This window comes from Lithobates pipiens, unplaced genomic scaffold, assembly GCF_037356315.1.
Source record: "Lithobates pipiens isolate NorthernLeopardFrog02 unplaced genomic scaffold, aLitPip1_a1.2 Scaffold_8, whole genome shotgun sequence".
Lineage (NCBI taxonomy): Eukaryota > Metazoa > Chordata > Amphibia > Anura > Ranidae > Lithobates > Lithobates pipiens.
Window position 1 is genome coordinate 399,190,948 of NW_027507903.1, and position 20,235 is coordinate 399,211,182.

The 20,235-nt window shown below is 42.3% G+C and overlaps 1 protein-coding gene across 1 annotated transcript; it reads right to left on the reverse strand.

Moving 5' to 3' along the window:
* Positions 1-5,521: 5,521 nt before the first annotated feature.
* Positions 5,522-19,999, reverse strand: CCNG1 (cyclin G1). Its single transcript, XM_077474028.1, has 7 exons — positions 19,818-19,999; positions 15,924-16,187; positions 14,581-14,834; positions 12,509-12,587; positions 12,197-12,295; positions 8,623-8,822; positions 5,522-8,066 (listed from the first exon to the last, which is right to left on the reverse strand). Exons 2-6 carry the CDS (start codon positions 16,185-16,187, stop codon positions 8,631-8,633), a joined length of 888 nt encoding a protein of 295 aa, XP_077330154.1. The 5' UTR covers positions 19,818-19,999; the 3' UTR covers positions 5,522-8,066; positions 8,623-8,630.
* Between the last annotated feature and the right edge of the window lie 236 nt (positions 20,000-20,235).

Consider the following 20,235-nt stretch of genomic DNA (forward strand, 5'->3'; position numbering starts at 1 on the left):
CTTCTTGTCTTAGGGTGTGCCAGTGTCCATCACCTGAAGGTGGCCTATAACCCACATAGTAACTACTGTGGCTCTGTATCCCCTGATGTACTTCAAAAGGATTTTACAGGTAAGTTGTTTTAAAAATCCTGTTTTGTTTTTTTCCTGATGGAACTTGGCAGAACTGCAATCCGGCACCTCTCCCCGGGAGCAGATTTTTTTTTTTTTTTTTAACAATTGGTTTATGCTGCTGCCAGCTGGCAGAGTGAGCTGACAGCCGTATAAGCCGACACAGCTCCTATAGTTCCGGCAGCAGCCTTAAGAGAGGGGAGAGCGGAGTGGTATCAGCTGAGGAAGAGTTGCCATGTGGTGTCCTGTCTGCTTTAAGCAATTGTTTAACCTTCATTGTTGTCTTGCTTTTTAAATATGTGTCTATTAATGCTGCTGCCAGGATATATACATGTGGGCCATCGGTCTCTTCCTGGATATATACATGTGGGCTGTCTTTTGGTGTGTGTGTGTGTGTGTGTGTGTGTGTGTGTGTGTGTGTGTGTGTGTATGTATATGTGTATGTATGTATATATATATATATATATATATATATATATATATATATATATATATATAATCACAAATGTGGCCTGTCTCTTGGGGGGTGTGTGTGGGGTTGCCACCTGTCCGGGATTCACCCGGACAGTCTGGGTTTTGAATCATTTGTCTGGGTTTCAGTCCACCTGAAACCCGGACACATATTCAGACAGGAATGTGGCTCAGGAACAGAGCTTGACAGGAAGGTAAGGGGGCACTATGTGTGCCACTTTACTATTCTCTTTAGGGTGCCCAAAGGTGTCCCAGGTCTGTTACAATCCTATAGTGCAGGGATCTGCAATTACCGGACCTCCAGCTGTTGCAAAACTACAAGTCCCATCATGCCTCTGCCTCTGGGTGTCATGCTTGTGGCTGTCAATCTTGCTATGCCTCATGGGACTTGTAGTTCTGCAACAGCTGGAGGTCCGCTAATTGCATATCCCTGCTATAGTGTATACTAAAAGAAAAAAACCCTGTGTGTGTGTATATATGTGGGCTGTCTCTTGCAGAATATGGGGATATATGAAAGTGACTCTGAGATTACTTTCTCTCTTTCTTTTCTTCATTTCTATAAGGTTTCAGCTGGATAATGCCACGGTGGCCCAGAATACCAGACAATGTCATGGCGGTGGCATACATAAATCATCCACGAGGCAACAGAAGTTAGGGCTTGTTAACACTTGACTACATTTGACGCTCAAAAGGACTCTATATCGTTTGTATGGAATTAGCACGGTCGGCACACAGGCGTCAATCTTTTTAGACTGGATGTTTTATAAGTGTTAAAATTGCTCCCTAAATAGTTTTGTAGCTTTTGATGAGCGTTAAAACTGCTCCACAATGAAAAGTGACAGCAATAAAACTAATTTTTACGAGCTGAAACTGCACCGAAAAATGACTGGCGGAGTGTTGCCAAAGACTTGAAAGGCTTCAAATGCCTCCTGACTCGACATGAGGCTTCAATTTTTAAGCAACGCTTAGTGGGAACAGCACAATGTGCTGTCTATTATCTCTTGTGTATAGGCGTTTTTAAATGCCTACTCTTAATGGCAGTGTGAACTCAGCCTTAGGCTGCTCAGAAAGAAGTGGATTTCCTCCCGTCTTTGGCAGAAAATCTTGTTTCCACAATGTCCACATTCCAAGCTTTTGATATTTTTTTTAATAGTCTCCAGGGGTGGGGGGCTCTTTGCCTCTGTTCCTTGAACACTGAGTAAAGTGAGTCTCTTCAAATAGATTTTTTTTTTTTGCAAATCCAAAAAGGAGCCTCTTTAGGCTTTCAAGGGGCATAAAATACACTTCTAATTTCCTGACTACCTGTAGCATTATTAGAGGCCACTGAGTCCCAGGACAGTAGAAATCCATAAACTGACCACACTTTGGAAAGCAGACATATCAAGGTCATTTAAGTCAGTGAGGTTTTTAAGATTTATTTTTTGCCACGTTTTTGGAAAATATGGTAAAGACTTTTTTCTCTTATATTCACCAACTGGCACAGCTCCTCTCTTTAGACCATTGGGTTGAATAAGCCCCCTTTAAGAGAGGACCAGGCATAACATGTTAACATGTAATGAAAAAACTCAGAACTTCTAGTCCTGCCCACGGGACGGTCCCTTAGGCAACAACCCCTCAGACTGCCACGCAGCTTCAGTTTTATTTTGCCTAGGGCTCATCAGTCCATGTCTTTTCTGCAGAAGCTTTGCTTTTTGCGCAAGATTAAAGATCCTGTGATCTGCTAGCAACAGCCGGCTGAGTGACAGGCTGGATACCCTTATCCTTGTAGTCTCCCCAGCCTGGCCAGCGAGCATGTGCAGAACAGAGCTCCACGCTGCTGGGTCATCCACGACGTACCTCAGCTCCATAGGTACGTCCGGTAAGCCCGCATCTTAAAATGGTGGTGGGATTGTCACGTGGTGTTCGCATGTCTTCCATAGCCAAAGAAGGTGGAAAGTGAATTTGAATTATACACGTGGGATTGGATCACTTTATTCAAAGAGACTGATTTTTTTTTTTTTTCTTTTGTCTGGACTATTGAACATTTGGGTTGTGGTTCACAAAACAATATAATCTTATGTGTGAATTGTTCTTACTTTGCACAATTTTAAGTGACTGTTTTATTTAACATAATCTTGGTGTCCATCTAGATCAATGTTCTTATTATAAGGAACATTGTGGAGTCCTGGGAGGTGGCACATGGGGTTGTTATTCAGTTTATGTAATTTTTGCAGTTTTTTTTGCGCTATACTTTTGTATAGATCGTATTAGTTTACACTGGTCTGGGAAAACGGAGTAGTGTTGCTAGTGATGAGGAACAGTGCTTCCAGCTTACACTGGTCTGGTGGCACCAAGACTGATGTGGCTAGTAATCATGAAGTGTTCCCGGCTTACATTGGGAAAGCCTAGTGCCATTGGGACTAGTGTTGTAGCCATCAGGAACACTGTTGCTAGCTCACACTTGATTTGGCACTGGTGTGGCAGCGAGCAAGGGAAGGTGTGGCTGGCTGTACTGGTCTGGTCTGGTGACACTATGACTGGCTCTGCGAGTTTTAAAGAAATTCAAAAAATATCAGTACAGCGCAAATACAAAATAATACAATAAATATCATAAAGTGAAAAAAATAAATAAAAAGTCCATATAGTGAGAGAGAAATTCAGAAAGAGTCCACTTGTGTAATGTATCTTCAATCAATATATCAAGTGACGATGTGATCCCTTCACCATTGAGCAAGTTGAACTCTCACCTCAACAAGTGGACCTCTGATAAATCAGATAGGTCAAAAACGCATGTTCCCATCAAGGGTAGATCATAAGGTTACAGCAGACCAAGCGGAAGCATTTCCAGGTAAAGTTCTCCTCCGTATCATCAGATCAATGTGATATCATATATGAAAAAGAACAGGCAAATCTAGTGCTCTCCGTTGATGTAAATTTATTAAACAAATAAATAAAAGACAAATACCACTCACATTTAAAGGCACTGATCTCCAGTGCTGAGTGCTCAGATAAAAAGTACCATGCATGGATCAGTGTGTCAGCTGGCGGATGACGTCACGACGCAGGTCACGTGGTCCGTACGCGTTGCGTCCCAGAAAGTAGGCGGGACGTCATCACCGCTGATGAAGTCCCGCCTACTTTCTGGGACGCAACGCGTACGGACCACGTGACCTGCGTCGTGACGTCATCCGCCAGCTGACACACTGATCCATGCATGGTACTTTTTATCTGAGCACTCAGCACTGGAGATCAGTGCCTTTAAATGTGAGTGGTATTTGTCTTTTATTTATTTGTTTAATAAATTTACATCAACGGAGAGCACTAGATTTGCCTGTTCTTTTTCATATATGATATCACATTGATCTGATGATACGGAGGAGAACTTTACCTGGAAATGCTTCCGCTTGGTCTGCTGTAACCTTATGATCTACCCTTGATGGGAACATGCGTTTTTGACCTATCTGATTTATCAGAGGTCCACTTGTTGAGGTGAGAGTTCAACTTGCTCAATGGTGAAGGGATCACATCGTCACTTGATATATTGATTGAAGATACATTACACAAGTGGACTCTTTCTGAATTTCTCTCTCACTATATGGACTTTTTATTTATTTTTTTCACTTTATGATATTTATTGTATTATTTTGTATTTGCGCTGTACTGATATTTTTTGAATTTTGAAATGTGGGATTTGGTAATTTGACCTACAGTATTCTAGCTGCATTTTTATATATTTTTTTTCACTGTACTTGTTGTGTTTCTTAGCGCTGGTTGATTTTTCACTTGAGTTTTAAAGAAAAGCCAATTCTGATCACTGTAGGAAACGCTGTAAAAGGCAGACTTTACATGCGTAATCTGTTACAGAAACCACCTGGTACAGGGCCAGGATTATTCCCCAATTTTGTGATCCACTGTATCCAATAGACAAAACAATCATGGAGTATGCTCTTCCATGCATTGAGGGCACCCTTGAACTGCAAATGGAAGACCATTTTAAAATATGCCTCCTAGCCTCAGGAAAGAGCAGTGCAGCTATTTATGAACAGGCAGATGGCAAGTGGCTAAATAGGACCTGTCATCAACTTAAGATTCACTGTACAGTTAAAGGCAGGAACAGGGCTGGGGGGGGGGGGAGATTTGTGGTGCACCTGTGCCATCTCCCGCAACTAAAGGCTGGAGCCTCAAGCATTGGGGCTAAATGCCCACTGTGCATGGGGAGCTTAAATCATTAAAGTGATGATAGTAAAGCTTTTTTTCTTAAAGCAGAGGAACTTCCACTTCCACTTTAAGTACTGGTAACCCCTCTGCAAAATGACTTGAAACATTAATTTGTTGCAGCCATAGTGCCACAAGTATTTTATTAAATCGCCCCCCAGTATGTGTACATAAGCCAGGAGAATTAATAGCCTCATACAAGATCTGAAAATGTACAAAAACTACCACTTTTGATGTGATCGTATGATAAATTGGATAGTTAATACAGAGCCAATCGCGACAGTTCATCCGATAAGACAAGCACGGAAACTTTCATTGTACAATACCAGATCATACGATTTTAGTTTAGTCAGTACAGTTATCCAAAAATACAAATACATAACATCACTTCCCATTCTTTTTTTCTGTCCTATGAGAATTTGTGACTTTTGTAAACTATTCAATTTCTACTTGCAACTAGTAAGCAAAAAAAAAAAAAAGTAAGATGACCGGTCATCAGATTTTTGGATCGTGTGGAAGGGGCATTAGGTATGTATATAGTTACGTCAGAAGTATTGTGAGCGGAGATGGGTTTAAAAAACAAAACAAAAAACAATCAAACACACCACACACAACCAAGTTCTTTTCAATACATTTATTATTGAAAGGTACATTGCTTAATTAACAGGCACTCTGTTGCTGCATGGTTTTAGCCCTCCAAAATGTGCAGACCTACCACTGAGCAGCTTATCTAGTGATGGGTAATATGCTATTCACCATTGCTTTAACTCAAAATTACACATTGCCTGTCTGAGCACAACACATAGCATTTCCCATACTATACATATGCTACAACAGGGGAACTTTAGGGTTAAACTACATAGTCAATTGTACCAAGCAGTCATTTAAATGACTCGTAGTTTTAAAAACATACTCATATCAGGCTACATCAGAGCATAAGTGTATATAAAGGGGGTGGAAGTAGTGGCAGTTAATACTAGTTGGCACATACATGCTGCATTAGAGCCACTGTACCCAAAACTCAGAGTGCATTGTACAGCAATTAACTGGCCAAGCTTTCCAACCTGGGATTGTTAGTAAGAGTGTTCATAGTGCAACACATCTTGCATGGTAATGTGGTGCATCGGGATGCCATTAAAAATGAATGGCACTGCATCAATATCACGTACAGTGCATTAGCCCACTGTGCTGGTGTGAAAGAGCCCAAAGCTTATCAATCATGAAGGCATAAGGCTAGCACCACCAATCAGAAAGGATTCCTATTCATTTGCAATATAAAGCACTCCAAATTTTGGGAGTCCTGAGCAGCTATATAGACTGCCAACTGGTTGTGCTTTCTAACTGCCGTAGGAGCCGCCCCCCCCCCCCGTTTCGCCACATACATACGCTAACCCTAAACACCTCGCTATTAATAATTACACTTTTGTGAAAGGTACGTATACACGAAAACATAAGTAGCAAAACTGATATACAAAGAATGCCAAATTTGCATCTGCATGTTTTTGCCCTAAAGATTCACAGGTGACTCAGTGCATTTACTTTAGTTCCAAATATTCCCCAGTTACAATAATCTGCTGTTAACAGATTTTTCACAATTGACAGTACCAGAAAGGCCTTTAACACTGTTTTTCCTTCTGTCTTTGGAAGGGTGTCAGGTCATGTACAGAAACAAGTCTTCATCAAGGGAATGGAGCGTAAGAAGATCTTGTCCTTTTCACTTATTGCCTAGCAGACCATGGCTTCACTAAACCAGGTGTGATGTTTAGGATATCGGAGAACAAAACTTGTAGGGGGAAAAAAAAAAAAGCCCAAAAATCGCTACAACAGACTCCTACCATGTTTACATATGAACTGCTAAGGTTTCACTGAACCTTAAAAACATGCCTCAGACTTTAAAGTCAAACCTAAAAGGCCATTTTGCCCTTTTAACAAGTGTGAAAACAGTTTGTACCTAAAATCCTACACAAGCCCTTAAACAGCAGAAGTTACCCTTTACTAGGAGTAGATAGTTGTGTTTAGAAGTTTAATCTGCCTTGTTCAGAAACAAGTGCCATACATTTTTTCAACTGTGCAAAAGGTTTGAACGCCAAACTAGTACAGGCAGATCTATATTAAATATTCAGCAATGCAATGTCACAATAAATTAATTCAAAAAGTAAAGTGCATTTTTTTCCTTTTTAGAAATATACAGGACTTGGGTTTACATTTTAGATCAAAGATGGCAAACATTCTGTACTCATTTTGCATTGCTGGATACTTTTGGAGTTGAGTAACCTGGATGTTGTCAATCCTTGATTTAAATAGTAGTGTATTTTTCTTGACCTGATTTTAATCAGGTCCCATTCACACTTGGGCATTCTAATGGGGTGCATTAATACAGGTTATAGCAGCTATTGAAATGCATTGCATTAAGGCAGTCCTTTTTATGAATGGGCTGCCAGCATAATACAATGGATGAAAACCGTGCAGGTTGCCACAATGCTTAAGCGTGAATGGGTCCTGAAGCTAAAAACACAGTAGCATACTGGTTTTAGATTTCAGTCTGCTCAGCTATAAAAGTGGGAAAAGTACAAGTCACTGCAAGCAAAATCAACTGTATATGCTTACCAAGTTTTCTGAATTTTAATATAACTAAAGCTGAATTGCAAAGTTGACTTTGCATAATGGAAACATCCATCAATTAGCCTTGAATCAACTTTTTTTTTTACAAGGGATACTCTACATTAACTAAAAAGTGAACTTCTACATTAGTTCCTCCTGTATACTAACACTGAGGGATCCCATCAGTTTTCACTTTGTTGCTTATAAAAAAAGACTGATTATGACAATTTTATGCAACATTTCTGAAGAAAAAACCAAGACTTGCAGGGGGAGGTGGGAAGACCACCTCAATGCATTGGCTCGAGATGCCTGTAATATTTCTAATATTAGAAGGCATGTATAGAGGCATGTATAGAGGAAGAAACTACAGCAGCCCTTTGATGCCTCCCTCTCGTCGCAAAGCATTTAAGTATGTAGCCATATTTGTGTAGATTAGTTACTCTGAGGTTCTGCTTATACAGGCTCACTAAACTGCACTTTCACATTTTCTGTTACAGTCTATGCATTAGTAAGGTCTTCAAACTGTATATATTTCCCCTATCTAAAACGTGTTCTAAGTTTTATGCTAAAGAAAAATGTAAACTAGCTGCCATTTTCTCTTTAGGCTTCACAGTTGTGCTTTCCTAAACAAGTGCGCCAAAGTCCATAAAATTATAATCACACCATTCGTATGCCATCTTCATTTGTATAACCTGTGAAGATAAAAAGTACATACAATCAATGTGTTGGCATGTACTAAAATAAACATCACATGTTAAAGTGTCTTATCTATAGGTCAATGAATTGCACAAAGCTGTAATAAATCACTTAACGTGTATGTGCTCTTAGCTTGCAGTAGTTTTACTTAAGTGAAAAATAGGGCAACTAAAGTGTCATAAACGTCTTGAATTTTTGGCCAGTGCCTGCTGATCATCAAGCAATGAGTGCTCAATAAGTTGATTTGAGTGACTTTTGTAGACGCAGCAGGGTGGAAAGTTGTCAGTTGAACAGTGACTGCATTGAACAGGCACTGTCTGGGTATTCTGGTATGAAATAGTCAACAGGGGGCTGTTTTATCATGGGTTGAGGAATCTGTATGGCTAACTTTATGCTGGCCACAAATACTCAGATGCATTCCATCAACCTTTATAACAGCCCAATACGAGGGTCCTCCTGAAAAGTTTTGCATTCCTCCCCCCCCCCCCCCTCTTTATACGGCTAGTGGGATGGTAAAAAACAAATTTAAAGAAGCTAAAGAGTAACAATTACCTTCAACATCAGGAGCCAGTTTCTGGAATTGTGGGTAAATGTGCTATCTTGTAGTAACTGTGCTTCAGTTGTCTTGCTGTGCGACCCGATACAATCCATTTTAGCTTTTGTACATTTGGCTTGGAACATTTGTTTGAAGCATACTCTGCAAGGCACTTTGATACAAACTCTTTCCAACAAAACAAGTCCCGGCCACTGATCTGGGGGAGAAAAAATATATATATATTTTTTGCAGCTTAATTACAAGTAGAATGAAATAGTATGAGGCACTAAAGAAAACATGCAAGATTTCACAGATTTTTTTTTTTTTGCCTGTTCAAGTTACTTGGCTGTCCTTCAGATTACAAAAATGTACCGTATTTATTGGGGTACAAGCACTTCCCCCCCTGAAAATAAGGGGGAAATCGCGGGTGAGTGTTATACGCCGATAGCGTATCAGAGGGGAACGAGTGCCACCGGAAATTGCCGAGCAACATGCCAAGTGGAAATGACTGCTCGCGATTTCTGGCGTTCGGCTCGGCTTCTCAGGAAAGGAGAATGGAGGAGCTTCCTGCACAGTGCCGCATCTGTATTCATAGATGGTTTCAGGGCAGTAATCATATGAATTTGACAGAAGTGGGAGAAATTACAGTGCTCTATAGAGCTAATAAGAATGGCATCCCTGACTAGTTTGGGATCACTGGCACATCTCCTAACTGGCCAATTCTTGCTGGATGGTGGAGCGGCTGAGAGGCAACTGACACCTATGCTTGCAACGCACATGGAAGTAAATGAAGGCTGCAGATGGGCACAGATCAGTCTGCATTGATGCTCACTGACCCCATTTTGCTTAAAAGTGATAGATATATATATATATATAAATAAAGTGTGTGTGTGTGTGTGTGTGTGTGTGTGTGTGTGTGTGTGTGTGTGTGTGTGTGTGTGTGTGTGTGTGTGTGTGTGTATATAAATTCCTAAACTTACCTCTTAAATTGGGGTGCATGTTATACGCCGATAAATACGGCGTGTATATATTTTATATTCATAGAATATATTTCAGTTGCCAGAAAATTAAGGATTACACCAGATGCCAACTTATTTTTGGCCAACTGCATATAGCAGACTCTCTGAAACCCCAGGGTTCCTCCAGAAGAGGTTAGGGGTTCCTTTAGCTGTTGCCAATTAATCTCCCATCTGATGGTGCCCACGTAGTTCCAGGGTCAACTTTGCTTGCAAAACTCTTGCATAAGTCACATACTGTAAAATACATAAACACTGGTATATTGATCCATTTGTGAATGATTTCTGAGGCTGGGTTTCCCTGCATCCAATTTGCATAGCAGGCAGTTGTGTCTCTATGGAGCCAGTTCACACATCGCCACAGCGGCTCTGATGCGAATTGTAAAAGGAGCCTTGTGCGTCTTCTGGTCTGAATTCAGGCAAAATTTTGGGCTGCAAATCGGACATGAAACTGGTTGGGGGTGCACCGGACTCTGCTGGGTTAAGGTTTGTTTAACTGCTCGCCGACCGTCTATTGACAGCCAGACGGCACAGCTCTCATTGCGGAAGGGCGTCATGATGCCCTCGCCGTGTCATTGTGGACTCAGTGCGCAAGCCCGGCGGTCGCGAGGTCCAACAGGCACCTGCGATTGCTTGGTAACACAGCAGGACCATGGATCTGTGTTTGTAAACACAGATCCACGGTCCTATCAGAGAGGAGACCGATGGTGTGTTCCCAGTACAGAGAAACACAGATCGGTCTCCTCCCCTTGGGAATCCCCTCCCCCTACAGTTAGAATAACTCCCAGGGAACATATTAACCCCTTCTCTGCCAGTCACATTTATACAGTAATCAATGCATTTTTATAGCACGGAATGGTCTCAAAAATGTGTCAGATATGTCAGTCGCAATATCGCAGTCATGATAAAAAAATAAAATAATAAAAATGCTATAAATCTATCCTCTGTTGTAGGTTCTATAACTTTTGTGCAAACCAATCAATATACGCTGATTGCGATTTTTTTTTTACCAAACATAAGAATACATATCGGCCTGAACTGAGGAAAAAACATGTTTAAAAAAAAAATTGGATATTTATTATAGCAAAAAGTACATTTTTTTCAAAAAAAAAAAAATTGCAGAGGTGATCATATACCACCAAAAGAAAGCTCTATTTGTGGGGACATGTGGGGACATGCATGTACGACCATGCAATTTTCATTCAAAGTGACATCGCTGAAAAGTGGCTTGGGCAGGAAGGGGGCGCCTCTTCTACATCAGGTGCCCCTGAGTCCTGCTGCTGTGTACATTGACACAGACAGCAGGACTTTGCCCTTTCCCAGCACGGCTCTTGTGTCACCGGATTTGATGGACAGCAGCCACTGAGCTCATGCTAATCGCTGGAACAAGCAGGTTCAGTTAAGGAAAGGTAGGTAAAAGGTGTGTGTGGCGGTACAGCTGAAGCACAGGTTTCTCACATATACACACACACACACACACACACACACACACACACACACACATATATATATTAAAAAAAAAAAAAAAAAAGTCCAGCCTTTGGCTGGGCTTTTCCCAAGGGTCACAGGAGTGCAATTAGTTTTGCACTACTGTGACCCGCTTTCAGAGAGGTCTGAAGTCTGCCCTCTGCCAACTTCACACAGGTCGGTCCAGGCAGCGTGTCATCCCAACTCTGGATCCACCAGGTGCCTGGACTGATAGCAGCTTGAAGAGTACATAAAACCCAAGGAGAGCGGGGGGGGGGGGGGAAAGTTTAGGGCACAATTACCCAACTGTTTGGCAAAATATAAAAAGATAAGTTTGCACCGAGTAGATGCCCAACATGTCAAGCCTAAAAAAATAAAAATAAAAAATATAGAAAAAAAGTATATGAAACCTCAGTACCCTAATATTATCTATAGGCAACACATTAAACGTCTTTACAGGTCACCAGTTTAGAGTCAACTCTGAGCTGTGATTTGCCAATTACTCCCTCCAGTGTGTTTGGTACCATTCAACCTGTGTAGGACAAGCCCCATTTTCGCTCCAACACTGCATGTGGTGGGCTCTTAATTCCCCCACCACACACACCCACCTTTCACATAACTATTGCCATAACATGGGGAACAAAAAGCCCTGTGACAGCAGAGGATACAGGTTCTCTTTATGGGGACATCCAGGGTCTATCTATTCTGGACTTTTCCTGTGTATCCACTGCAGCCAACAGAACACACACCATGTTCCATCAGTTACTTCCCCAGGCAGAGATCCCAGAGTATAACCATGCTGGGCCAAGAAGCGACATCACTTTCTGGTCCAGAGGAAGGCAGATCTATGAAAGGGCAGGAGGTTGCAAAAGTGTTCAGGTGGCCTAATATCACTTCCATATAAAAGCCAACAGTTGGACGCAATTATTATTTTTATTTTTTTTAAAACAAGGGACCTTTCCCCAGTGCAGTGTTAAAAAATGGTGCCGAGACTAAAGCAGGTAAAGAAATTAAAAAGCTTAGCAAGACTGTTCACACATACTGTATGCATTACAACTGCATATTTCTCGGTTGGCCTGGAGTTTGGCAGCTTTAGTCTGAATCTTACCCTGGAATGTTTCTGTAGAGACTCCACCACATCTGTCAGTTCATGCAACTTCTGTTCCTGAACTTCAACAGCCAAAATTGACAAGGCCAACACAGAGGGCTGAGCAAGAGAAAAACAGAAGCTTGATCAGTAAAATGTGTTGTATATTATCTTTGACAGCCATATTTCTGCATGGACTTTTCTTGACGTTTAAAAAGGAAGCTTATTTTTCTCATGACCAGTATTCAGTCCAATATAAGTCACTGACAAAAAAGGTGTAATCTATTAAGTTATATGTATGATACTGTATGTCCCACCGCTTCGATAACTCACCTTTGCTTTGGAGAATCCAATCTTACAATGACAGGCTTTCAGATTTGTTTCAAGTCTCTCTAATGTAAATAGCCTTTGCCTAGAATGAACAAAAATAAATAAAAAGCATGCATAAAAAAGGAAGCTACACCAAACATGGTGATAGTGCTTAATCAGAATAGGCGGCAACCCTAATGCCAACAGAACACAAATTGTGGGCGTGCACAATGCCCACTACTGTACTGACACTGGGAACTTCCATTATTTAAATCCTATATAGTACCTTATTGTGACAAGTTCCCTTTTTATAAAAAACAGTCTACATATTTGGACTGCTAAATAATGTTAGATTCTGCTACAGTCAGACTGCTCATGATGAATGGATGATAATCCCCTATGGCAGGTTAAACAGCAGTGCTTGTGCTGTCTAATCTGTCCATTTCTAGGCCTTAAAAAGGAAAACAAAAAACTGGTTGATCCTGCCTGTTCCTGTGTCCCCCTTAGTGTGCTGACCATAGTAAATCATGGCTACCGATTCCGGTTATGTGCCTCCATCATCCCGCTGCTCTCCTCTCCCTTCCAGCTTGTGTGCGAGTTGATCTCTTCCCAACCCTTCCCACCATTATTAGCAGCTGCCAGTAAAGATTACTGCCAGCCCCTCTGTTCTACCAAGCCATACTGCACACATTTTATAAAAAATTGTGCCTGTAAAATACTTTAATTTCTAGCTGGTCATGTGACTTCCGGACACTCTCCTCCCCCAATTGAAGGGTTACCACAGGAGGGGCTGAGCAGACAGCACAGTAGTCACATGACCTCCCAGCTGATGTCAGAAGGGGATGTAGCGCAGCTGGAGGTCACGTGACCAGCTAGAATTGAACAAAAATAAGGTATTTACAGGCACAATTTTACACAAACATGTATATAGTATGGCTTAGTAGAACAGAGGGGCTGGCAGTAATCCAAGTTTAACCACTTCCCACCCGGCCAATGCATATATACGGCCGGGTGGGAGCCGTCTACTCCTGATAGGACGTTCAGGAACGTCATTCAGGAGTAGCGGGATCGCGCGTGCGCGCGCCCGCGCAGCGGCGCGATCCCGATGTGCTCGTGTCACCCGGACACGGCACATCTCAGATCGGCAGGAGGGCTCTGTGATTGGCCCTCCTGATCACATGACGGCCGTGTCCAATCAGGGCCGTCATGTGATGTAAACAAACAGCCGGTTGCTAGGCAATCGGCTCTCCTCTCCTCACACGGAAGTCACCGCTGAGGAGAGGAGAGCAGAACGCTGCAGCCGGCTGATGATCAGTGAGTATGGGCTGCTTTTTACAGCTTTTTACTCACTGATCATCAGTGTAGTGTAAACACACAACACACCACACAGTACAAACACAGTCCCCACATATGTCCCCAAAACACACATGTCCCCAAATAATAAAAACACATGTCCCTAATAATAAAAACATGTCCCCCACATATGTCCCACTAAAATCACATGTCCCAATGATTATCTGCACACATATGTACGTGATCACCTGCACACATATGTACATGATCATTTGCGTACATATGTCCGTGATCACACAAACCAATTATTATACACTTAACGGATTTTTTTTTACCAAAAACATGTAGCAGAATACATTTTGGCTTAAATTTATGACAAAATTTGATTTTATTGGATTTCTTTTCAAATAGAAAAAAGAAAATATTGTTTTTTTTCCAAATTTCCGCTATTTTTGCGCTTATATCGCAAAAAAAAAAAAAAAAAACGGAGTCGTGAATAAATAACACCAAAATAAAGCTCTATTTGTGCGAACAAAATGATAACAATTTAATTTGGGTACAGTGTAGCATGACCGCGCAATTGTCACTGAAAGCGCTAGAGCGCTGAAAGCTGAAAATTGGGCTGGGAAGGAAGGGGGCGAAAGTGCCCTGTATTGTAGTGGTTAAAGTATACATTTTAAGTATAAATCTGAATATTTTAAGCAGTGTAATCAAACTGCTATAAGCACCAAGAATATTGATTGGATTATGAAAATTGTCCACCCATACCCAACTAAACAAATTGTAAACAAAGCAATGCTTACCTTTCACTAGACAGGTTCTCATAAATGAGGGAATGGTATAGGTGTAACAGGTTTAATGCAGTTGTAGCTTTCACTTTCCAGCTCAGCTTTTCCAACACAATCTTCTCCATCCGCATCATGTCAAACACTGTGAACTTATACTGGCTTATTCTGATTAAATCTGTTGCCAGGGGGACATTTCTCTCCTCTTCCGTGGCTTTTACAGCTAGATAGAAGCAGGTGAGGCCAACACAACCTAGGTGTTTTGGCTGCACCTACAAAAATTAGGGAAAGAAGATTATTAAGTGCATTTCTGGGCTCAATTAAATCTCTTAAAGCAGTAAAAATGTCCCCTTCCCACTATTAACTGCATTCCAAAGTTTGCTTGAGCCAAGCTGGCCCAAATTAACCATTTCTATTAAGCAATGTGGTTGCTCTGTGTAATGTACTGTAGTAGCATTGGCTACATACAGTAATCAACACCATTCCAGAAGCAGCATGGCCAACTTCCATTTAACTGCTGGATATTAAAAAAAAATAAAAATAAAAAAAGAGTCAGGTTAAGCAACATCATTCACCCAATCAGAGGAAGCTTTGTATTCATTGACTAAAAATGCAAGGCTTTTTGTAAATGCCAGAGCACCAAGCATGGCTAACTCCAGCAGATGGGAAGTCACCCGTACTGCTGTCAAAGCACAGGCTACTTAATTACATAGTTAGTCAGGTTGAAAAAAAGTCCATCTAGTTCAACAAAAAAATAAATAATAATAATGCTTTGGCAGGTCATTTAAAAAAAAATAAAAAAAAATAATCAATAACCATCTTCCTATGCAATGCAACAAATTCTTAAAAAAAAAAAAAAAAAAAAAAACAACACCACACAAGTCACCAATGTGATAGCAAAGCGAATTGACACCTACATTTTTATGCATGCCTCAGTGAGGACAACATTTCTGGAGACATTATTCGGGGTTATTGCGAAACTAAGGATCTGTACATGACAAAGCATTGCCTATGAAATATTTTGGGTTCCAAAGTTTGTCACCGTTTCATGGACATGACAAATGCCATTCACAAGTACCAAACGTCTGCTTGCAACATTTGATTTTGGAGTGAATGGACTTGGAGTGAAATCACCTTCACTGTTAGAAGTCATCCTACTCCTTCAAATTTTCTCATCACTTCATTCGAAAAAACCTCTGAAGTGACCCCACTAACAATTTGGGAATCAAACGAACATTTTCTAAAAATGCTACTAGTGTAGCGCCATCCTAAGGCAACTAGAGAGACCTCAAACCCAGCAGTCCCAATACTGATGTCTTTACAATGTATTGTTACTTTGTTTTCACAGACAAACTGCCTACCTTCATTTTAGCTAAAAACCGGTCCAGAAGGTTCACAGATAAGGAGAAGGTCTCTGTATTGAAGCCAAAGAACTGCGTTAAGCTAAGTAAATCTTTCACTTCAAAGTCACGAAGTCTTGCAGTCATCCGGAGGCCATTGTCATGCGTCGTTTCAATCAGCCGCAAACCACAAGCTTTTGGCTGGCATTTCAGCTCCTGTTCCAAGAGCAAGTTCAGCTGGTGAAGAAGGTCCTGAGCTTCTGATGTTACAAGCGTGTCAATCATCTGAAAATGCAAACAGAATTGAAATAAGAGTCAGCACTGTTCGGCTCTATTCAGGACTTAGAATCCACACTAGATTCATACTGGGTCTGAATGCAAAAACTGCCCTTGCTTGCAAAGCCAATTTTTTTAAAACAAGATCCCAGCATCTACTTAAAGCTGAATTTCAGGTAAGGATTTTTACACAGTTGTAGTGGTCCTGTTTGGACCCAAGTAAGCATCTGTCATACCTGTGGAAGCTGGAAATCCCTGGACAAGGCACAGCTACTCCAGCGATTTCCACTAGCTGCAAAGTCCCATGCCAAGTGGCTGCTGCATAGTGAACAGAGGGTGTCTCTCACTCGGCCCTGTCATTCAGAAAACACTGCACTCTCAGTGAATTCACTGTGCTACCTGAATGGACAAGGTGAAGAGGTGGGGCAGCAACATGATCTTCACCACATGCAATAAGAGAATGCCTTACATTAATAGAAATACAAGACTTTCTGCGAATGCTGTCCATGCCAAGCAAGCAACTGCCTGTATTCTCTATACAGCCACTCAGTAAATGGAAGACAGCAGTAGTCATTGTAGTAGCAGAGCCTACCTCAGGTGGATTTCTCAGCTTCCACAGCTATTGGCCAGGTATTGCACACACATCTATATCCAAGCTAAACCAATGAAAAAAAATGTAATCATACCTAATCATCAAGTGGTTCTAAAGTCATTTTTTACCTTAATGCATTCCCTCCTAGCACTTCAAACACCCAACCCCCACCCCCCCCAACAAATAGTCACCCAAGTTCTCACTCGATCCAGGAGGAGGCCAGAGGACACGAGAGCTGTGGATGACGGAGGCATGCAAACTGACCACAGTGTCGGGGCTCAGCAGACATCATAAACTGTGGTCAGTTTACAGGGGGGAGGGCAGAAGCAGCCAGGTATTTCAGGTGATAGAAAGGGCCAGATGACAGCACAAGCACTGTGCTGTATTGCATGCTTTAAAAAGGGACAGGAGCTTTGTTAACAAAAAACAAACACTTTAAGTAAAAAGAATCTATTAGCACTTGGGGCAAGGCATCATTAAAACATTTCACTATACAGGATCACCTGTTATTTGCTCTGGAATCATTGGAGATCTGACCATTTTGGAAGCGTTGGCTGTGCATTAACCACTACAATACAGGGCACTTTCGCCCCCTTCCTTCCCAGCCCAATTTTCAGCTTTCATCGCTCTCGCACTTTCAATGACAATTGCGCGGTCATACTACACTGTACCCAAATGAAATTTTTATCATTTTGTTCGCACAAATAGAGCTTTATTTTGGTGGTATTTATTCATGACTCCGTTTATTTTTTGCGATACAAGCACAAAAATAGCGGAAATTTGGAAAAAAAAAACAATATTTTCTTTTTTCTATTTTAAAAGAAATCCAATAAAATCAATTTTTGGCAGAAATTTAAGGCAACATGTATTCTGCTACATGTTTTTGGTAAAAAAAAAATCCGTTAAGTGTATAATAATTAGTTTGTGTGATCACGGACATATGTACGCAAATGATCATGTGCAGGTGATCACGTACATATGTGTGCAGATAATCATTGGAACATGTGATTTTAGTGGGACATATGTGGGGGTCATGTCTTTTTATTGTTTGGGGACATGTGTGGTGACATGTGTATTGTGGTGACGTGTGTTTACACTGTGTGGTGTGTTGTGTGTACACTAGACTGGTGATCAGTTAGTAAAAAGCTGTAAAAACAGCTCATACTCACTGATCACCAGCCGGCTGCAGCGATCTGCTCTCCTCTCCTCAGCGATGACTTCTGTGTGAGGAGAGGAGGAGCCGATTGCCTAGCAACCGGCTGTTTGTTTACATCACATGACGGCCGTGATTGGACACGGCCGTCATGTGATCAGGAGGGCCAATCACAGAGCCCTCCTGCCGATCCGAGATACGCCGTGTCCGGGTGACACGAGCACATCGGGATCGCGCCGCTGCGTGGGATCAAGCACGCGCCACCCCCCTCCTTCTGAAGGACGTTCCTGAACGTCCTATCAGAAGTAGAGAGCTCCCACCCGACCGTGTATGTACATTGGCCGGGTGGGAAGTGGTTAAAGTCAAACTTTCTCTATTTTGGATAGTGCAAGGTAGGGTCATAACCCTTGTAAGAGTTTTTTTATTACAGGGGTTAAGACAAAAAAATGTCACACATACTGTAGCTGCTGAATTTTAGCATTATCTGTCCTGGAGTGCAGCGATGTCGGCACCGCAGCTGATGTTTTCATCAGTTGTCGGGTGCTGCCGTTGCCATTTCCAGTAAGGGAACCAAGTGTAGCTTCATGACCAGGTCCATACAGCGCACGTGCAAAGTGCGGCTGCGCTCTCCTACTGGCCTGATAGCAGGGGGGAGGACGACGGATTTCTAACGTACCTAGGGGGCGACGGAAATGGGGACAGGTCACCTGTCGAAAACAGGTACACGCCCCCCGAAAAAGTGCCAAATAGGGGGGGTGTCACAGAGAAGATAGATAAGCGGAAGTTCAACTTTTGGGGTGAGCTCTGCTTTAAGTGCGTTTTGATCAGATATATTCACTTTTTGTCAATGCGATATTTTGTATAGTTTTGGTATCCTGTTCTATTTTGGATACATAGTGGTGGAATCTTTCATACAGGAAGATCTTTGTATTTTGAGTCAAGTAAAGAGGCTAGGGGGCTGTACTCCTCTCCCGCTCCCCCCATTACACGGTTCTGACTGACTGGTCTGCAGCATATGATCAGGCTCTATTGAAAAGCACTAAGGCATGAACAGATGGAGCTGCTGACACTGTTGTTCTGTACTGGGCCCCGCCTCCCCTTCTCCATAGCTGATCAGAGTCGTCACTCTGCAGCCACGCCTCCCGGGCTACAGATCAAGCAACCCGTCAGATCTGGTAACGGAAGTGACGTTCTATCGAGGCCATCTTAGTACACCCCACACTCATAGGCGACAAACCACGCCCAGCCCTGAGCTCAGACACCTAATAGGTCAGATATGTCTGACACACCCCCTTTTCTCCAGCTACAGAGGACAAGCCTAGACATGTTCCCTTACTGCCAATACTGATCACTATAGAGGCCTAAATCACACAAACCACCGACTAGACTCCTTCCCATAGATCACATCAGAGACGGATCATTCCGAGTCCTTTTCCAGCAGTGGTCTGCCATAGACACACACAAAGCACCCGGGCATGTCATTGGAGCCCAGCTGTAATAGAGGATACAGGGCTGCGATCACTGGTCACACATCGTATATATGGGAATATTTACAGTCACATCATAGTATGAAGGGGATCACTTCTACAAGAATGTACACAGCGGAAGGAATTCAGCACTGCCTAGTCTATAAGATCACCACAATGCTGCTCCCTGTTCCCAAGAGCTTGCAGTCTACAGCTATGCCCTTCGTTCGTAATACAAAAGAAAACCCTGTTCCCAAGAGCTTGCAATCTAAGAGCAGAAACTACAACCCCCGTAGTCCACTATACATGGTGAAGCTTAGGCCCCCATACAAAGCAATGTATAGTAATGAGAGCTGTAGATGAATTGGGGGGTCACCCATAGTACACTATACAGACCGCTGATCGTCCAATCAGAGGGCCCGGCTCACCTTCCGTGGGGTGCGGGGAGGTCGGTCTCTTGAGAAGTTCCTGTCCAATCTTGTCCGATGCTTTATAAGAATACTTTCTTCATCTACTACTAGAAATCAGGACGGCAGCTTGATGAAGCGTCCCCCACCCCAACCAATCGTTCCCCTCCGGAGCCGCCGTACTCAGCTGACTGGGGATGCCCGCCCACTGCCGACTTTTATATATACCAGTCCAGGGCCAGCCCCCTTCCCTCTGCTATTGGTCCGCGCTACAGCGCTGTCATTCCTGTAGTCCTCGGACTTCGGCTGACACAGCGCGCCACCTGCTGGCACTTGTGTATACTGTCCTTAGAAAGATGCTTCCATTCAGAGGCTGATTTTGGCTGTCTGGATCCTTCACTCAGGAAAAAAAAAAACACAAAACTTCCTCTCTTAGATA